General features: G+C 32.3%; 1 protein-coding gene across 3 annotated transcripts in view; it reads right to left on the bottom strand.

Annotated features, from left to right (window-relative positions):
• The window catches only part of DPYD (dihydropyrimidine dehydrogenase), a 696,413-nt gene that overhangs the window by 491,125 nt on the left and 191,429 nt on the right, over positions 1–13,859 (bottom strand). For all 3 annotated transcript variants that reach the window (XR_013991662.1, XM_081024809.1, XM_081024810.1), the window contains one exon: positions 1,656–1,852. Coding sequence is in view for 2 of the 3 variants with exons in the window: in XM_081024809.1 (XP_080880935.1) it covers positions 1,656–1,852 (197 nt within the window). In the remaining variant the exon portion in view is untranslated. The remainder of the gene's footprint in view (positions 1–1,655; positions 1,853–13,859) is intronic.

Raw genomic sequence — 13,859 nt, 5'->3', positions numbered from 1 at the left:
CCACAGAAAATAAACTACAAACAGGTCTTGTTCCATTTTAGGCTTCTTGTGAAAATGCAATTAAGGGACAAAAAGATTTTTCCTAGCCTACTAGGGTATACAACAATTAAGGTCTATTTTTTAAAGTAGCTCACATATTCGTTGATGTGTATAATTGAAAAAAAATGTGCAATGCTTACACATATGTTGCTAATAGACTGTGTTTTTATTAATTAATAAAGCTGTAGTGAAATGCCATTAAAAAGATAGTCTAAATAATTCCAGGAAAACAATATATTAGGTATTTTACTTTCCATGAAAATTATAAAACACGTGTAATCTCTTAAAACTCATAGTGGTGAAACATCAATACAGAAAAATATTTCTGGACAATCAGGTTACTTTTTCTTCAGTTTATGCTTTCTATGCTCCTGTATGAGTATTCTTATTATGTGATATATTTGCTTGGTGATTCAAATAGTTTTATATTAATGCAAGTTTATCTTGGATTTAGCATATTGACCTATAAATATGTCAATAAATGTATAAATCTCAATATTGTGATTTGACCAATATTGAGATTTATACATTTATTGACATATTTATAGGTGTCATAAAAGGTCAAAAACATAAGCACAAATTTTATTCATAACTTGATTAAATCTGTTCTCTGTGATTATTAAATACAGAAATGTATTGTTTAAATAATAATTCAGTAGCCATCAAAACTTAAATGCAAAGTATAGCAACAGACATGCAAAATGGTTATATTTTATGATTCATGATTTTCTGATGCATGATGACACATTTATGGAAAATAACAATAAATTGAGCATTATTATTAACTTATTGTCCAAATACTTTCTCATTTATACATCAAATGTTTTAAGCAATATCTACTCCCTATTTATAATAAATATTACTTCTTTATGATCGTAAATGTAATAATGTATATGTAAATGTAAAATATGTTCCATGTATTTTAAATAAACTCCATCTAATTTCTAAGCTTGGGTTAAATATCTGAAAGTTGCTGACACAAAGTGAACATTTTGCTTTCAATATATTACTCTCCATGGAAATAAAAGACTCCATGACTAAATCTTTGTTTACACAAATAATACTGGCTAATATCAAATATTATTTTTGATATTTATGGCATTTATGAGTTAAACTGCATAAATGTACATTAAAATCAAACATGTTTAGTAGACTTTGGCATAATCAAATATGAAACTTAAGAGACTGTAAACCGAACGTATGTGAGCAGGACAACATGTCTGTTACACAACAAAATGAATCATCCAAGATTCTGCAGAGCTAGGTTTGCCCCTATGCCCAATTTCATTATTTTTAGATATATCTCCATTAAAGGAAAAATTCACAGGGATGAAATATGTTTTCATATGATTGGTTCCTCTATCCATAAATTAATGTGCTGAGATTTCTCTTAAATTCACAGAACTAGACAGAGACATTTTAAAGTAAATAGTGCTTAAAGCCAACTGCAAATTCAAAGTAAATAATAAAATCAAAATTTGAACATTTAAAAAAAGAACATTTAAAATACCATCTGTGAGCCTGAAGTTACTATATAATAATGAACCAACAATATTCATAACTGTTTCACCCCATCATTTTTGATACTATAAACATGAAATAAACGTAGGCATTACCTTAAACCACCAACATATTCTTGTTTTTCAAATATGGTGATATCAGAGTAGCCTAATCGAGCCAAAAAGGTAGCACAACTTATACTTGCAGGCCCAGCACCAAAAAGAGCAATCTTTGCAGAATAGACTTCAGGCATTTTTTCTGGGGGAGGTAGAGAAGGATTTCTGATTTGTGGTATATTCATTGCTTTGAACACCTATGGAGAAATCAATTGCCATGGTTAAAAAACTTAAACTAACTTTTACATCCTCAAACATTTTTTTTAAATACTTGTTTTTATTCAACCTTAGAATAAATCTCTGTGTTACTTCAGTTTAAAGTTTTTAGATGCATAACAGTGAGCATGAGAAGAGAAGCAGAGCCTTATATTAAATCAACTTAAAAAAAAGTTGTTGAGAGTCAGTACCTTAAGTATAAAAGCCTCTGAGTTAATATCATCTGTTTAACCTTATTTAGTTAAGCAAAATGGAAATCAAAATATGTAGTGAAGTTGATCTCTAGTTCCATCTAAATTGTCATATAAAAGAATATTTATAATGTCAGCCATCATTTCGGGAAACACAGACATTACATATTTACACAGACATACGATAATTTGTGACAGTTTATACTACTAAAAATCATCTTTTGAGCTAACGGGACTAGAATATAAAGGTCTCAGAAGGGTTTCAAATTTTATTTTATCTACTGTGTTGTAAAATATATTATTGTTTAAAACTATCCTTGTCAAATATTTCTATTTCATTTTTTTTATAAAATATAATCACAAGCTGTAACAGCAAATTCAGAAAAAATAGTGATTAAACTATTGCACCTATCCAGGATATGGGCAAAAAACAAACTCATGATATAAAAAGTCTCTTGTAATTATAATGTGTCTATAATTGTATACATTTGGTAATTTTGGAGAACATGTAATCTTGCATAGGTATGGTACACATAATTGTTGAAACAATACTGACATTATTATAATGGAAGATCATAGTTTATATTAGAAGTCCTTATTTGAGTTTTGTCAAATGCATAATGTCATGTATCCACTGTTACAGTATCATATAGGATAATTTCAGTAGACTAAAAATACCCTATGCTTCACCTATTCACCCCTCCTCACTCCCCACCCCCAACCCAAAACCTGACAACCACTGATCTTTTTACAGTATTGATTGTTTTGCCTTTTCCAGATTGTCATATAATTGGAATCATAGAGTATATATTTGCAGACTGGCTTCTTTCACTTAGCAACAGGCAATTAAATCCCAAATGTTTTATGCCTTTACCTCAAATAGATTTTTTTAATGTTTCAACGGCATTAGAGTTCATAGTACAAATCAGCAGTACATTTTCAGTAGTAATATGGCATAGTTGTAAGATGTATAGGGTCAAGTAAGATGACAAGTTATATTGACTATCTTTTTCTCAATCTTTGAAATTCCTTTCTAGGGTGGCACCTCCTATACGAAGCATTCCTAGGTTGTTTTCCTTACACCCACCTCTAGATCAAGTCAAGGGCTCTTTCTCTGAGTTTCTGTAGCATACTTAGCATGCCTCTAACATACATATCTGTGTTTCACATTTCCATGTTAGTCAGTAGGATGTTAGTTCCTTGAGTCAGATAGTATGTCATATATTAAAACACAGGCACAGAAAAAAACAAAACGAAACAAAACAAAACACACAGGCACATATAACTTAACATGTTTTAAAAACATGTTATCATTGTACTACTACCAGTTAGCACTATCCTGGCACACGGTACACATTCAGTAAATATATGTTAATATCTGCTTCTGGTTATGATAGCTTAGCATTTGAAGGATAACATTTCAAAAGTCTGTTGGAATCATTGGAGAACTACTGAAGTAAGTCAGACGAGTGGGACCAAGACGTCATGGAAAAAGGAAGAGCAGAGAAGTGACAGTTCAGGAGTTACTTTTACCTTGACGAAATCATCCGCTTATTAGCAGAGGGAGGAAGACTAAGAATCTGGTAGAGGACCAAATCAGATAGAGAAAGACAAATGTCATATGTCTTAAAAGACTTATATGTGGAATCTAAAGAATAAAATAAACAAACAAATGAAACAGAAATAAACTCATAAATACAGAGAACATTTTGATGGTTACCACATGGTAGTGAGATTTGGGATGAGTGAAAAGGAAAGGGATTAAGAAGCACAAATTGGTTGTTACACAGTAGTAATGGGGATGTAGGATATAACATAAGGAATATAGTCAATAATATTGTAATAACTATGTATGGTGTCAAATGGGTACTAGATCTATTGGGGTTATAGACAGAAGGGGGGTTATGGGCAGGGTAAAAAAGGTGAAGGGATTAAGAAATACAAATTGATAGTTACAAAAGAGTCATGAGGATGTAAATTGTAGGGAATATAATCAATAATATGGTAATAACTAGGCATAGTGCCAAGTGGTACTAGTTAGGGGAATCACTTCCTATATTATATAAATGTCTAACCACTATGCTGAATTCCTTAAATAAATGTAAATTAATAGTAAATATAAACTCTAATTTGAAAAATTAAAAAATGGGAAAAGGATAAAGAAGAATAAGAGATTCAAAGTTCCAAATATAAAACAAAAAGTCTTGGGGATATAATATACAGTATATGAAATACAATCAATAATATTGTGATAGTGTGGTACAGTATTAGATGGTTGGTGGACTTAGACATTTTTAGCATAGAGAATATCATCAATAATGTGGTAATAATTCTGTATAGTGCCATGTGGGTACTGCTGAATAACTATGATGTACACCTCACACTAATATGATATTGTATGTTAGCTATATTTTAATAAAAATCTTTTTAGAAAAATACTGTGAACTTCCCTAGGAAACTAATTTGTTAAAAAAGAAATTTTACAAAAGAAAACAGTGTAAAATTAAAATTAAAAACTAAATTAATGTATTTAAAAGCAGATTGGACAGGTGAGCACAAAGAGACTAATGAACTGAAGATGGGTCAGTAAAATCTATCTGGGCCAAAGTGTGGAAAGCACAAAATGGAACATGAGACAAAAAGAACAAAATAAAGAGATCTAATGTATGCATAACTGAAACTGTAAAAGGAGAAGACAGAATGAAGCATATGAAATATTTGAAAATGTACACCAAGAATTTCTCCAAACTAATGAAAGACATCAAAGCGCAAATTCAAGAAGTTTTAACACCAATTTAAATAAACTTATACACATCAGAGTAAAAGTGCTGTAACCAAAGTAAGAAAAATAAAGCACTGAAAACAACCACAGAATAAAGACACAGTACTGTCAGTAAGCAGCATAAAATCTGAGAGCCTTCCTCTCAAAAGGACTGATGGAAGTTAGGAGACAATAAAATGATTTTTTTTTTAATTCCAGTTTATTGAGGTGACAGAAAAAGTTGAGAACCATATGACTTCGCTGATATGTGGGATATAAACTCAAAACAACAAAGGAACAAGACCAACAAATGAAGAAACAAAAACTCATAAACATAGGCAATAGTTTAGTGGTTACCAGAAGGTAAGGGGGGAAGGGGTTGGTAGATAAGGGTATAGGGGATCAAATATATGGTGATGGAAAGACAACTGGCTCTGGGTGGTGAACACACGATGTGATATATAGATGACGTATTACAGAATTGTACATCTGAAACCTACGTAACTCTACTGACAATAAAATAGTTTTTCTATGGTTTATAGACATTTATTTAAATTGATAGTTGTTTGATCTTCTATCCCATGAGCATCCATCCATCCAGCTGTCTTTCAACAGGTCAGCTGTATGACTGCCATCATATGCTACTGGACACATTTTATCCGTGTACGGCATGCTCGGGGTGCAGATTTTGGAAAACTTTTATGTAAAGGTGTGAAGAGTTGTGTTGGCTACAGTCCTGGAGCAAAGAGTTTTGAAACAAAGGCAGACCTGTTCTGAAGATTTCAAGGGCATTTATGATGGCAGTCATACAGATGGTATTTTTGAGCAATGAAAGAAAGTACCTTCTATCTAGAATTTTTCTCAGAAGGAAAACATTCTTCAAATGTAAAGGTGGAATAAACACATTTGCAAAAAATATTTGTTGGCAACAGTAAAATAAATACTGAAAAGTATTCCCAATATATATTCCCTCACAATAGTAAGAAAGCCAATATTGTGAGTACAAAGTATGAGCACATACTAAGTGCTGGGCTTTATGCTTAGTCTCTATTTAAATGATCTTACTTAGTCGTCAGTAGTCCTGTTTTGAGGTTACTAATATAAATTCCACTTCCCAGATGAGGAAACTGTTGCCCATTTCACATACTAAGGATTTTATTCCAAGTCTGACTTCAAATCTGACTCCAAATCTGACTTCAGGATCTGACTTCAAATCCTGAACTTTTAAACACTGTTGCTGTCAAATTTTTAGAGTGATTTTCAATAGGAAATTACTATGTACATAAAATATTTCAATAGGGAATGTATAACCGAAAAAAGTATTACATGAATTTATCTTTCCTAAGTCTAATACATTTATAATAGTTCATCTATTAACAACAAAAGTTGGTTGTTATACTTCATAAATTAAATTTACAAACTACCAGTTGTTCATAAAGTATCTGAAAACATTGCACTACACCACCTGGATTTTTACCATGCTATTCTGTGAACTGAGAAACTCCTCTGCATTAAAAGGAGTATGATCCTGTGAATCACTGAAATGTTTTATGTTTATATTCTTTTAAAGGCAGTCCCTTCCCTACCAATGCTGTAGCACTTAGACTATATTAAGATTATTTTACTTTTCATCAGTAGTATATAACCAACATTTATAGTGCCCTACAATATAAAAGCACTGCATTATAGAAAACAATGAAAGGGCCTTGAATTAGCCCTGAAGAGCTAGTTGGGGGCTTATTACTAGGTTTACTGCTGTTTAAATTATGTTTTGCTACAAATAACTCAACACTGACTGTTAGGCACTCTGCTGGGGCTTTGTGTGTGTAAGTTTGTGTGTGTGTGAGTGTGAGTGTGTGTTTGTGGGTATTTATTTTTCCCCACTTAACAGCAGAGCTACCATCTGACTTTCCCGATAGGTTATGAAGTAATCCAAGGGTTTTTTCTCGGATCTGTAACCCGAGGGCATAGTAGAATTCTACCACAAAGTAGGCATCCAATGAGATTTTTGTCAGTTTCAAAATTCTTAAACTACCATTGATAGGCTCCACAAATGAGTAACAGTCACCAAGGAAACACAGTTCTTCATCAGTGATACAGAAGGAGGTTATTTATGAGTGAATATTCTTCTTGAGGAGCATTTTAAAATACATTTCCTTGCATAATTACCCTGTGATTTCTGACCTTTCACTCATATAGAAAGTGCATTTCTTTCATCACTCTAAATTGACTTTACTAGCATTTTCTCCATAATTTTCACATTATTTTTGAGGCAAGGGAGAGATTATCTTGATTTTAAAAATGGAAAGATTGAAACAAAGAGAGAGTCCATGGGATTTTACCCCATGCCTCCTCACATTCTGGAGACAGAAACACTAGTTTTCTAATCATTATATAGCGCTCTCTAAATGAAAAGGGATGTAACATGCCAAATGTAAGGATATTTACCAATTCTAATTTGAGGGTAACTCTTTTTCATTTTAATCTTTCTTTCTGAAATGGTACATTATGAAAATAAACACACATGTTTGGTAGCTATAATTCTTCCTCAATTACTCTGTTCATTCTTATTATCCAAGCAATAGCAAAAATAAACTTTGGGAAATCATGACAAATAAAATATTCTTGGAAATTTCAGATTATCTCTATAAGTTGAAAGATAAATTATAAAAGGATGGTTATATTCTGCATACCTCTTAAGAGGTTTATATTTTTGCAAGTATTAAAATTGATTTCATTATAAAATAAAACATAATTTCTGATAATTTCTCTAAGACATTATTTAATCAGTGTAGGTCTAAAGGAAATATTAATAAAAATAATACATTGATTTTCATTTTGCTGGTTTCAGTTTCTTTGAGTTACTTAATTAGCAGTATGACAGTCTGGTTATCTTTTGAATTCACGAATGGAGAAAGATTGCTATTTGTGCATCCAAACTTCAGTTACCTCAAATTATGTGCCTTCTAGGAGACACTGCTATGTAGTTTTCTTTGAAACGTGCTTCCTTTTGTAAAATAAGTCCAAGGAAATAATGAATACATACTATTCATTGCACTCATCCGTTGAGAAGAAATACTCTTGGGCTACCTGAGAGTTTTGTTCACAATTACATAAGGGACACAAAAAGTAGGAACTTTGTTTCAAATGTCTCAGAAATAAGAAACATTTCATGCTATGGCAAATTTTCAGTTATCAAAATTACGTTGTTTCATTATTTTCTTATTACTAAAATAGCCAGTATTGTGAGACATCTCTGGCATGGTAAACAGTGTGTGTAATTTTAAGATCAGAATCCTCTGTTCCATTCAATTTTACTTTAGTTTTGTAAATATCTTTATGTGCCCTCTGTGCACTAGACACCAGTATAAGACAAACATAGACCCTTCAGTAAGTAACTCTCTGGGTAAAAGAGTGCTTATATGTCTTAAATATAGAAAAATTATTACAATCAAACTGTCATGTGTAGGGTTCATTTTTACATATGGTTCTCTTGGAGCCCATGAGGAAAAAAAAAAAAGAAAGAAACTCTTACCCAGAAGGGAGGAAAGATAACACCTGAGCCAAATCTTTTATAAAATGGCATGTGTTACCTCAGAGAAACCTATACCGCTCTAAATATCACCTCTAAATTAAGAGAGTAAGAATTACTTAAGCAATTTATTGTGAAGACTGAATGCATCAATGATAACTTCTTAGGATTAACACCTTCTCTTTATAAGGCACTGTTCTAGGTGCTTAAATTCCTATCTCCAATCCTAAAAATCTTCAAAGTTAGGTATGATGGCTCATTTTACAGACAACATAACTGATTCTTAGGTTATTATTCTTACGTTATAGTTCACATCTTTACCATGAAATAAATATATATATATATTTATACTTGAGATTGCAACTGAATGAAATAGCTGAAGTTGAAAATAGATGAAATAGTTGAAAATAAGACCTGGTCTTATTTTTGATAATATAAGACTGGGTATATAACATAATATAATGTAATATAATGTAAATACCGGATCTTATATTAATTTTTGCTCCAAAATACGCATTAGAGCTGATTGTCCGGCTGCATCTTATTTTCGGGGAAATAGGGTAGCTACTATCTCACTAACCCTTCTTAGCACATCATTGTAATTTGCCTACTTAATTTTCTTTCTCACTAGGCAATGAGCTCCCTGGGGCTACTATCATTTCTACCTTGTTCACCTCTGTATCCTTCCTTCTTACCCAGACACTACCTCGCACCTACTCATTCAGATATGTGTTCAGTGCTGGAGTTGGAAACTAAAGCTGCCAAGGGCCAGTCAATCCATGTTACAGCTTGCTGGGGACAAAAGGATAGCAGAGAGACAACAGAGAATGATGGAGACATTGTGGACTGGAGAGGTCCCTCTTCCATCCAATCAGCTTCAGCTGACTGTTCTGTATTTATACGATTTTTTTTTAGAAACAGCAGCAGTGATTAACTATGGAGCCAATGCTACTTATAAGCAGATTAATACAAAAATAAAAGAACAGTAATTAGAAGACAGTCATAATTGAAATGTACTGGTTTTATGTGATATGCCAGACAATCATTTACTAAAATATTTCCAAAGTGTCAGCTTTTTGCTTTGTAGATCAACATTGTTTATGCTTTTATGCTGCATTTCATTATTTTCTATTATATTCATTTCCATTCTTCTATTTTCTCAGCATTTACCATCACCACCACCACCATCACACCCTTTCTTTTGCTCTCTTTCTAGCTCCTTGAGATGAACACTGTTTATTTATATATAATCTTTATCTTTATCTTATGCGCATTTAACACAATAAATTTTCATGTAAAAATGACTGGCTGCATTTCACAAGTTGTTAATGGAAGCTGTCAATCAAATCTAAATATTTTGTAATTTCTATTATGATGATCTTTTTAACCCATGAATTATTTACAAATGTGTTTTTTAAATTTCCAAACATAAATTTGTTTTTGGTATTGTTTCCATTTTTATATTTTTATTTTTTATTTCCAATTTAGTTATGTTGTGGAAAAATATAGTTTGTATATACTTATTTAGAAAAGTATATGTTTAACTGTTTCTCATGTAGTACATGGTTAATTTTGATAACTGTTACATAAGTGCATGGAAAGGCTGCACTCACTATATAGTAGTTGGTCACAAGAATATAGATTTCTTAAGTCAATCTCATGAACTTTACGTAATACCTCACTAATTTTCAGTAAGCCTATTTTGTAATGTAAATAGAAGTTTATGTGTTAATTTTTAAGACATTTATTCTTTTCATTACTTAGTTCTCTATTTTTATTAACAATTTTCCTTAAAATTCTTCTTTTGTTACATACTAGTATCAGTACACTAAGTTTCTTATGGTTATTGTTTGCAGAGTATATATTTCTTCAGCCACCTTATTTTCAAGTGTTTTGCTATAGCTGTCTGTAGTAATTATTTTAATTTATATTAGAGTTATTTATGTTTTAGTACACAAATTTAATAAATATGAATTACTATGACTAATTATATATTTGGATGTATTTCTACTACCCGTTTCGTTGTTGTTGTTGTTCTTTCCTGTTTACCATGCTTTTCCTTTCCTTCTTTCTCTTTAGTGTTTTAGTTTTCATTTCCTGTCTCTCACTGGATTAAATTTTCTCCCCACCCACCCCATTTTGTTTCTATTACTGCTTGGAAGTTACAGATTGTATTTCCATGTATTTTGTGATACCTTTTTAATTTTTAAAATAGATATTTCAACATTTTAAAAAAGCATATTCTCGAGGTATTGAGGATCTCTCTTCTCCTGCCAACATGAAAGTCCTTTAGCACACTTAACTACCCATCATACTCCCCCACCCCACCTCAAACACCTTCCATGTCAATTTAGATTTAAAATGCCTGAAAAATATCTTGATTAATGTCCTTATTGTTAAAGGAGAAATAAAGTTCTTTATCTTAGTCCTTTAAAAATATGTGCTCTTGGCTTCTATATCTATTGATGCTGATGAGAAGTCTGGGGTCAGACTAATTGTCACTTGGTTTTACAGTAATCTCTTTTAGTCTTTTCTGGAAGCTCTGATTCTTTCCTGATCCTCAGTATTTCACAATATTACAATCATGAGTCCATATAAGGGATCTCCTTTGCTGGGGAAAATTCTCCATCATAACTGCTTTGAGGCTGCTTTTGTCAATCGCTCTTGACCTCAGGAACTCCTTTTATATGTACACTGGAGTCTTCTAAGCTTCTTAAATTTCTGTCTCTTTACTGTACTCTGGTTGAATTTCTCAGATCTTTTTTTTTTTTTTTTAGTTCAATTATGTCTGTGTCTGTATCCAGTTCAAAACTTAAGTTGTATTGGTATTTTCATTTCAGTGAATATTTTCCATCAACTATTTTTCATACCAAACTCATTATTTATTTCATGATTTAATCTTATTTTAGAGCTCTTATTTTATGCCTATTTATTTTAAAGGACTAATTATGGTATTATTTGTGATTCGTTAGGATAAAGTTATCTATGGGTAGAGTATTTTTTTAAAATAAATTTTATTGGGGAATATTGCAGAACAATGTGTTTTTCCAGGGCCCATCAGCTCCATGTCATTGTCCTTCAATCTAGTTGTGGATGGCGCAGCTCATCTCCAAGTCTAGTCTCCGTTTTCAATCTTAATTACCGGGGGTGCTGCCCACCATCCCATGTAGGAATTGAACTGGCAACCTTGTTGTTGAGAGCTCGCACTTTAACCAACTGAAAAATCCAGCCACCCCTCTGGAAGCTCAGCGGCAGCTCGTTCACTTCAATCTAGTTGTGGAGGGTGCAGCTCACTGGCCCAAGTGGGAATCGAACCAGCAACCCTGTTGTTCAGAGCTCGTGCTCTAGCCAATTGAGCCATCCGGCCACCCTGGGTTGAGTCTTGATCATTATGGGTAGCATTAGCTTTTCTAGTATAGTTTTTCTTTTAAATTTAAATATATGTGAGTATGATTGGTAAACAATCTTATATTGGTAATATTAGTTTCAGGTATAGAATATAGTGATTTGACGTTTTTATACCTTACAATGTGATCACGCTTCTAATTCTAGTAGTGATCTGTGACCATGCACACTCATCATAATATTATGGACTATACTCCCCTTCCCTTTTGTTACCCATCCCCCCACTCCTTCCCTTCTGGTAACCATCCCTTTTGAACTTTTTGTTTCACACTTTTTCTGAATAAAGCTATTTCTCACCATCTTGCTTTCTATATCAAATATGTAGTGCCCACCACCCAGCATCATTCCTCTACCTCTCCCCAACTGCATAACCAGGTTTCATAAGGGTTCTAGTCCCCAGGCAACATTTAGAGGTATCACAGAAGCAAGTTACTGTGCTACCAGGCACACAGCCAAAGTACTGAGGCACAGCCCTCTCTGCAGCTTCACAGAGGCTCCAGCACTGCACAGTAGTTGTATTTACTTTTTCTAAATTTCTACTGGGATTGGAGAGTCCAGCTGTCTACCATGCATAACGTTTTTGGTACTTCTTACCTCATACTAGTCAGTCCCCCATTAGCCCCAGATTGTTTATGCAGAGCCTGACAGAGAGAGGCCAAAGTCCTCTATTTACTGTTGAGTATTTCTATACCATTTCTGGCCCCTAAAGGTATCTGTTTTCCTCTTTATCTCAGCTATTAATTTTTATTGTGTGCTTATAATATTCCTTTTATCATTATACTTCGGAAAAAAAGTGGGTGGTTTAAATCATAACTTACAGCATCATAATTCTTAAAGTGACTCACACTGATATGATATCATTGCTTTATATTACTTTAATATATTTTATATACTACTATTCATAAAATATATTTATTAAAATGTACATCTTTTTAACTTGTTAAGACTCAAATCAATGAAATTCCATCATTCTAAACTGTAAGTTACCCACAAAAGTATATATGTTTGGACTTATAAAAACAAATTCAGAAAAAAAAGTAAAGCAAATAATCATAACAAGCATGCAATTTTGTCAAATTTCAAACTTATTGCCTCAAATATCTGAAACTTAGTTTTACATTTTAAAGCACCAGATACAAATAATATATTTAAAAAAAAATTGTGATGATAATCATCCAGCAATTCACCCAGTCCTACAGTTTTATTATCAATCATTGTGTCAGTACTAAGGATTTTTAATATATGAGTATTTCAAAAGATTTTGGAGGAAAATGTCAGATATTTAGTGAAATCTATCAAGACATTATTCCTTTCTTTTAATCGTTGCATTAAGACCAAAACGAGAGACACAAATCAAGACTTAACAGATACTACTCACATTTGTATCCCTGACAGCAACATTTCATCAGTGTACAAACTATTGATTTTATTACTGTTTACTGTATAAGGCTGTGTGCCTTTCATGTACATCTTCTTTCTCCCAGAAATAATTACCCTTTTTATTTTAGTATGAATAGTACTCACAAACTATTAATAATACTGTTTTAAATAGGAGTAGTATAGAGAAACTTTAGTCAAAGGTGATACAAGTTTGGGACCATGAGGCAAGTGTGAGATATCACTATTCTAACAAATATTCTCTAATCCACATTCTATTTATAAATGCCCTGGAAAAGGTATTAGTGATAAATATTGGTTATTATTCATTTCGTGGTAATACTTTAATTTTAGATTAGCTACTTAAACCAATAAATCTTACTGATCAGTTTGCCACTATATTGTAAATTGGCTAGACTCATTCTTAAATTTGCTTATAGATCAGTTATCATAAAATCAGCCTTAGGCTTTCCAAATTAAAACTTTAGATATAAGCATAAGCTTCAGAGTCCCTCATTGCATGGGCCCCTTCCAAGGCCCTGTATTTAAATGTTGCAAAGGTGCTTTTGTGTAATTTTTCATAGAAAAAAAAAAACAATTTATCATCTCAAACCCCACAAAACCGGAATCTGGCTATACAATAATCCTCCAATGGCCGGGAGAAAAAAATAAGAAATAAAAGCTTTTATTTGGCTGGCACGGATGTGGAGAAAAGGAAACGC

The sequence above is a fragment of the Rhinolophus hipposideros genome (genome assembly GCF_964194185.1).
Source record: "Rhinolophus hipposideros genome assembly, chromosome: 19".
Classification (NCBI taxonomy): domain Eukaryota; kingdom Metazoa; phylum Chordata; class Mammalia; order Chiroptera; family Rhinolophidae; genus Rhinolophus; species Rhinolophus hipposideros.
This window is presented reverse-complemented; position numbering and strand designations above follow the sequence as displayed.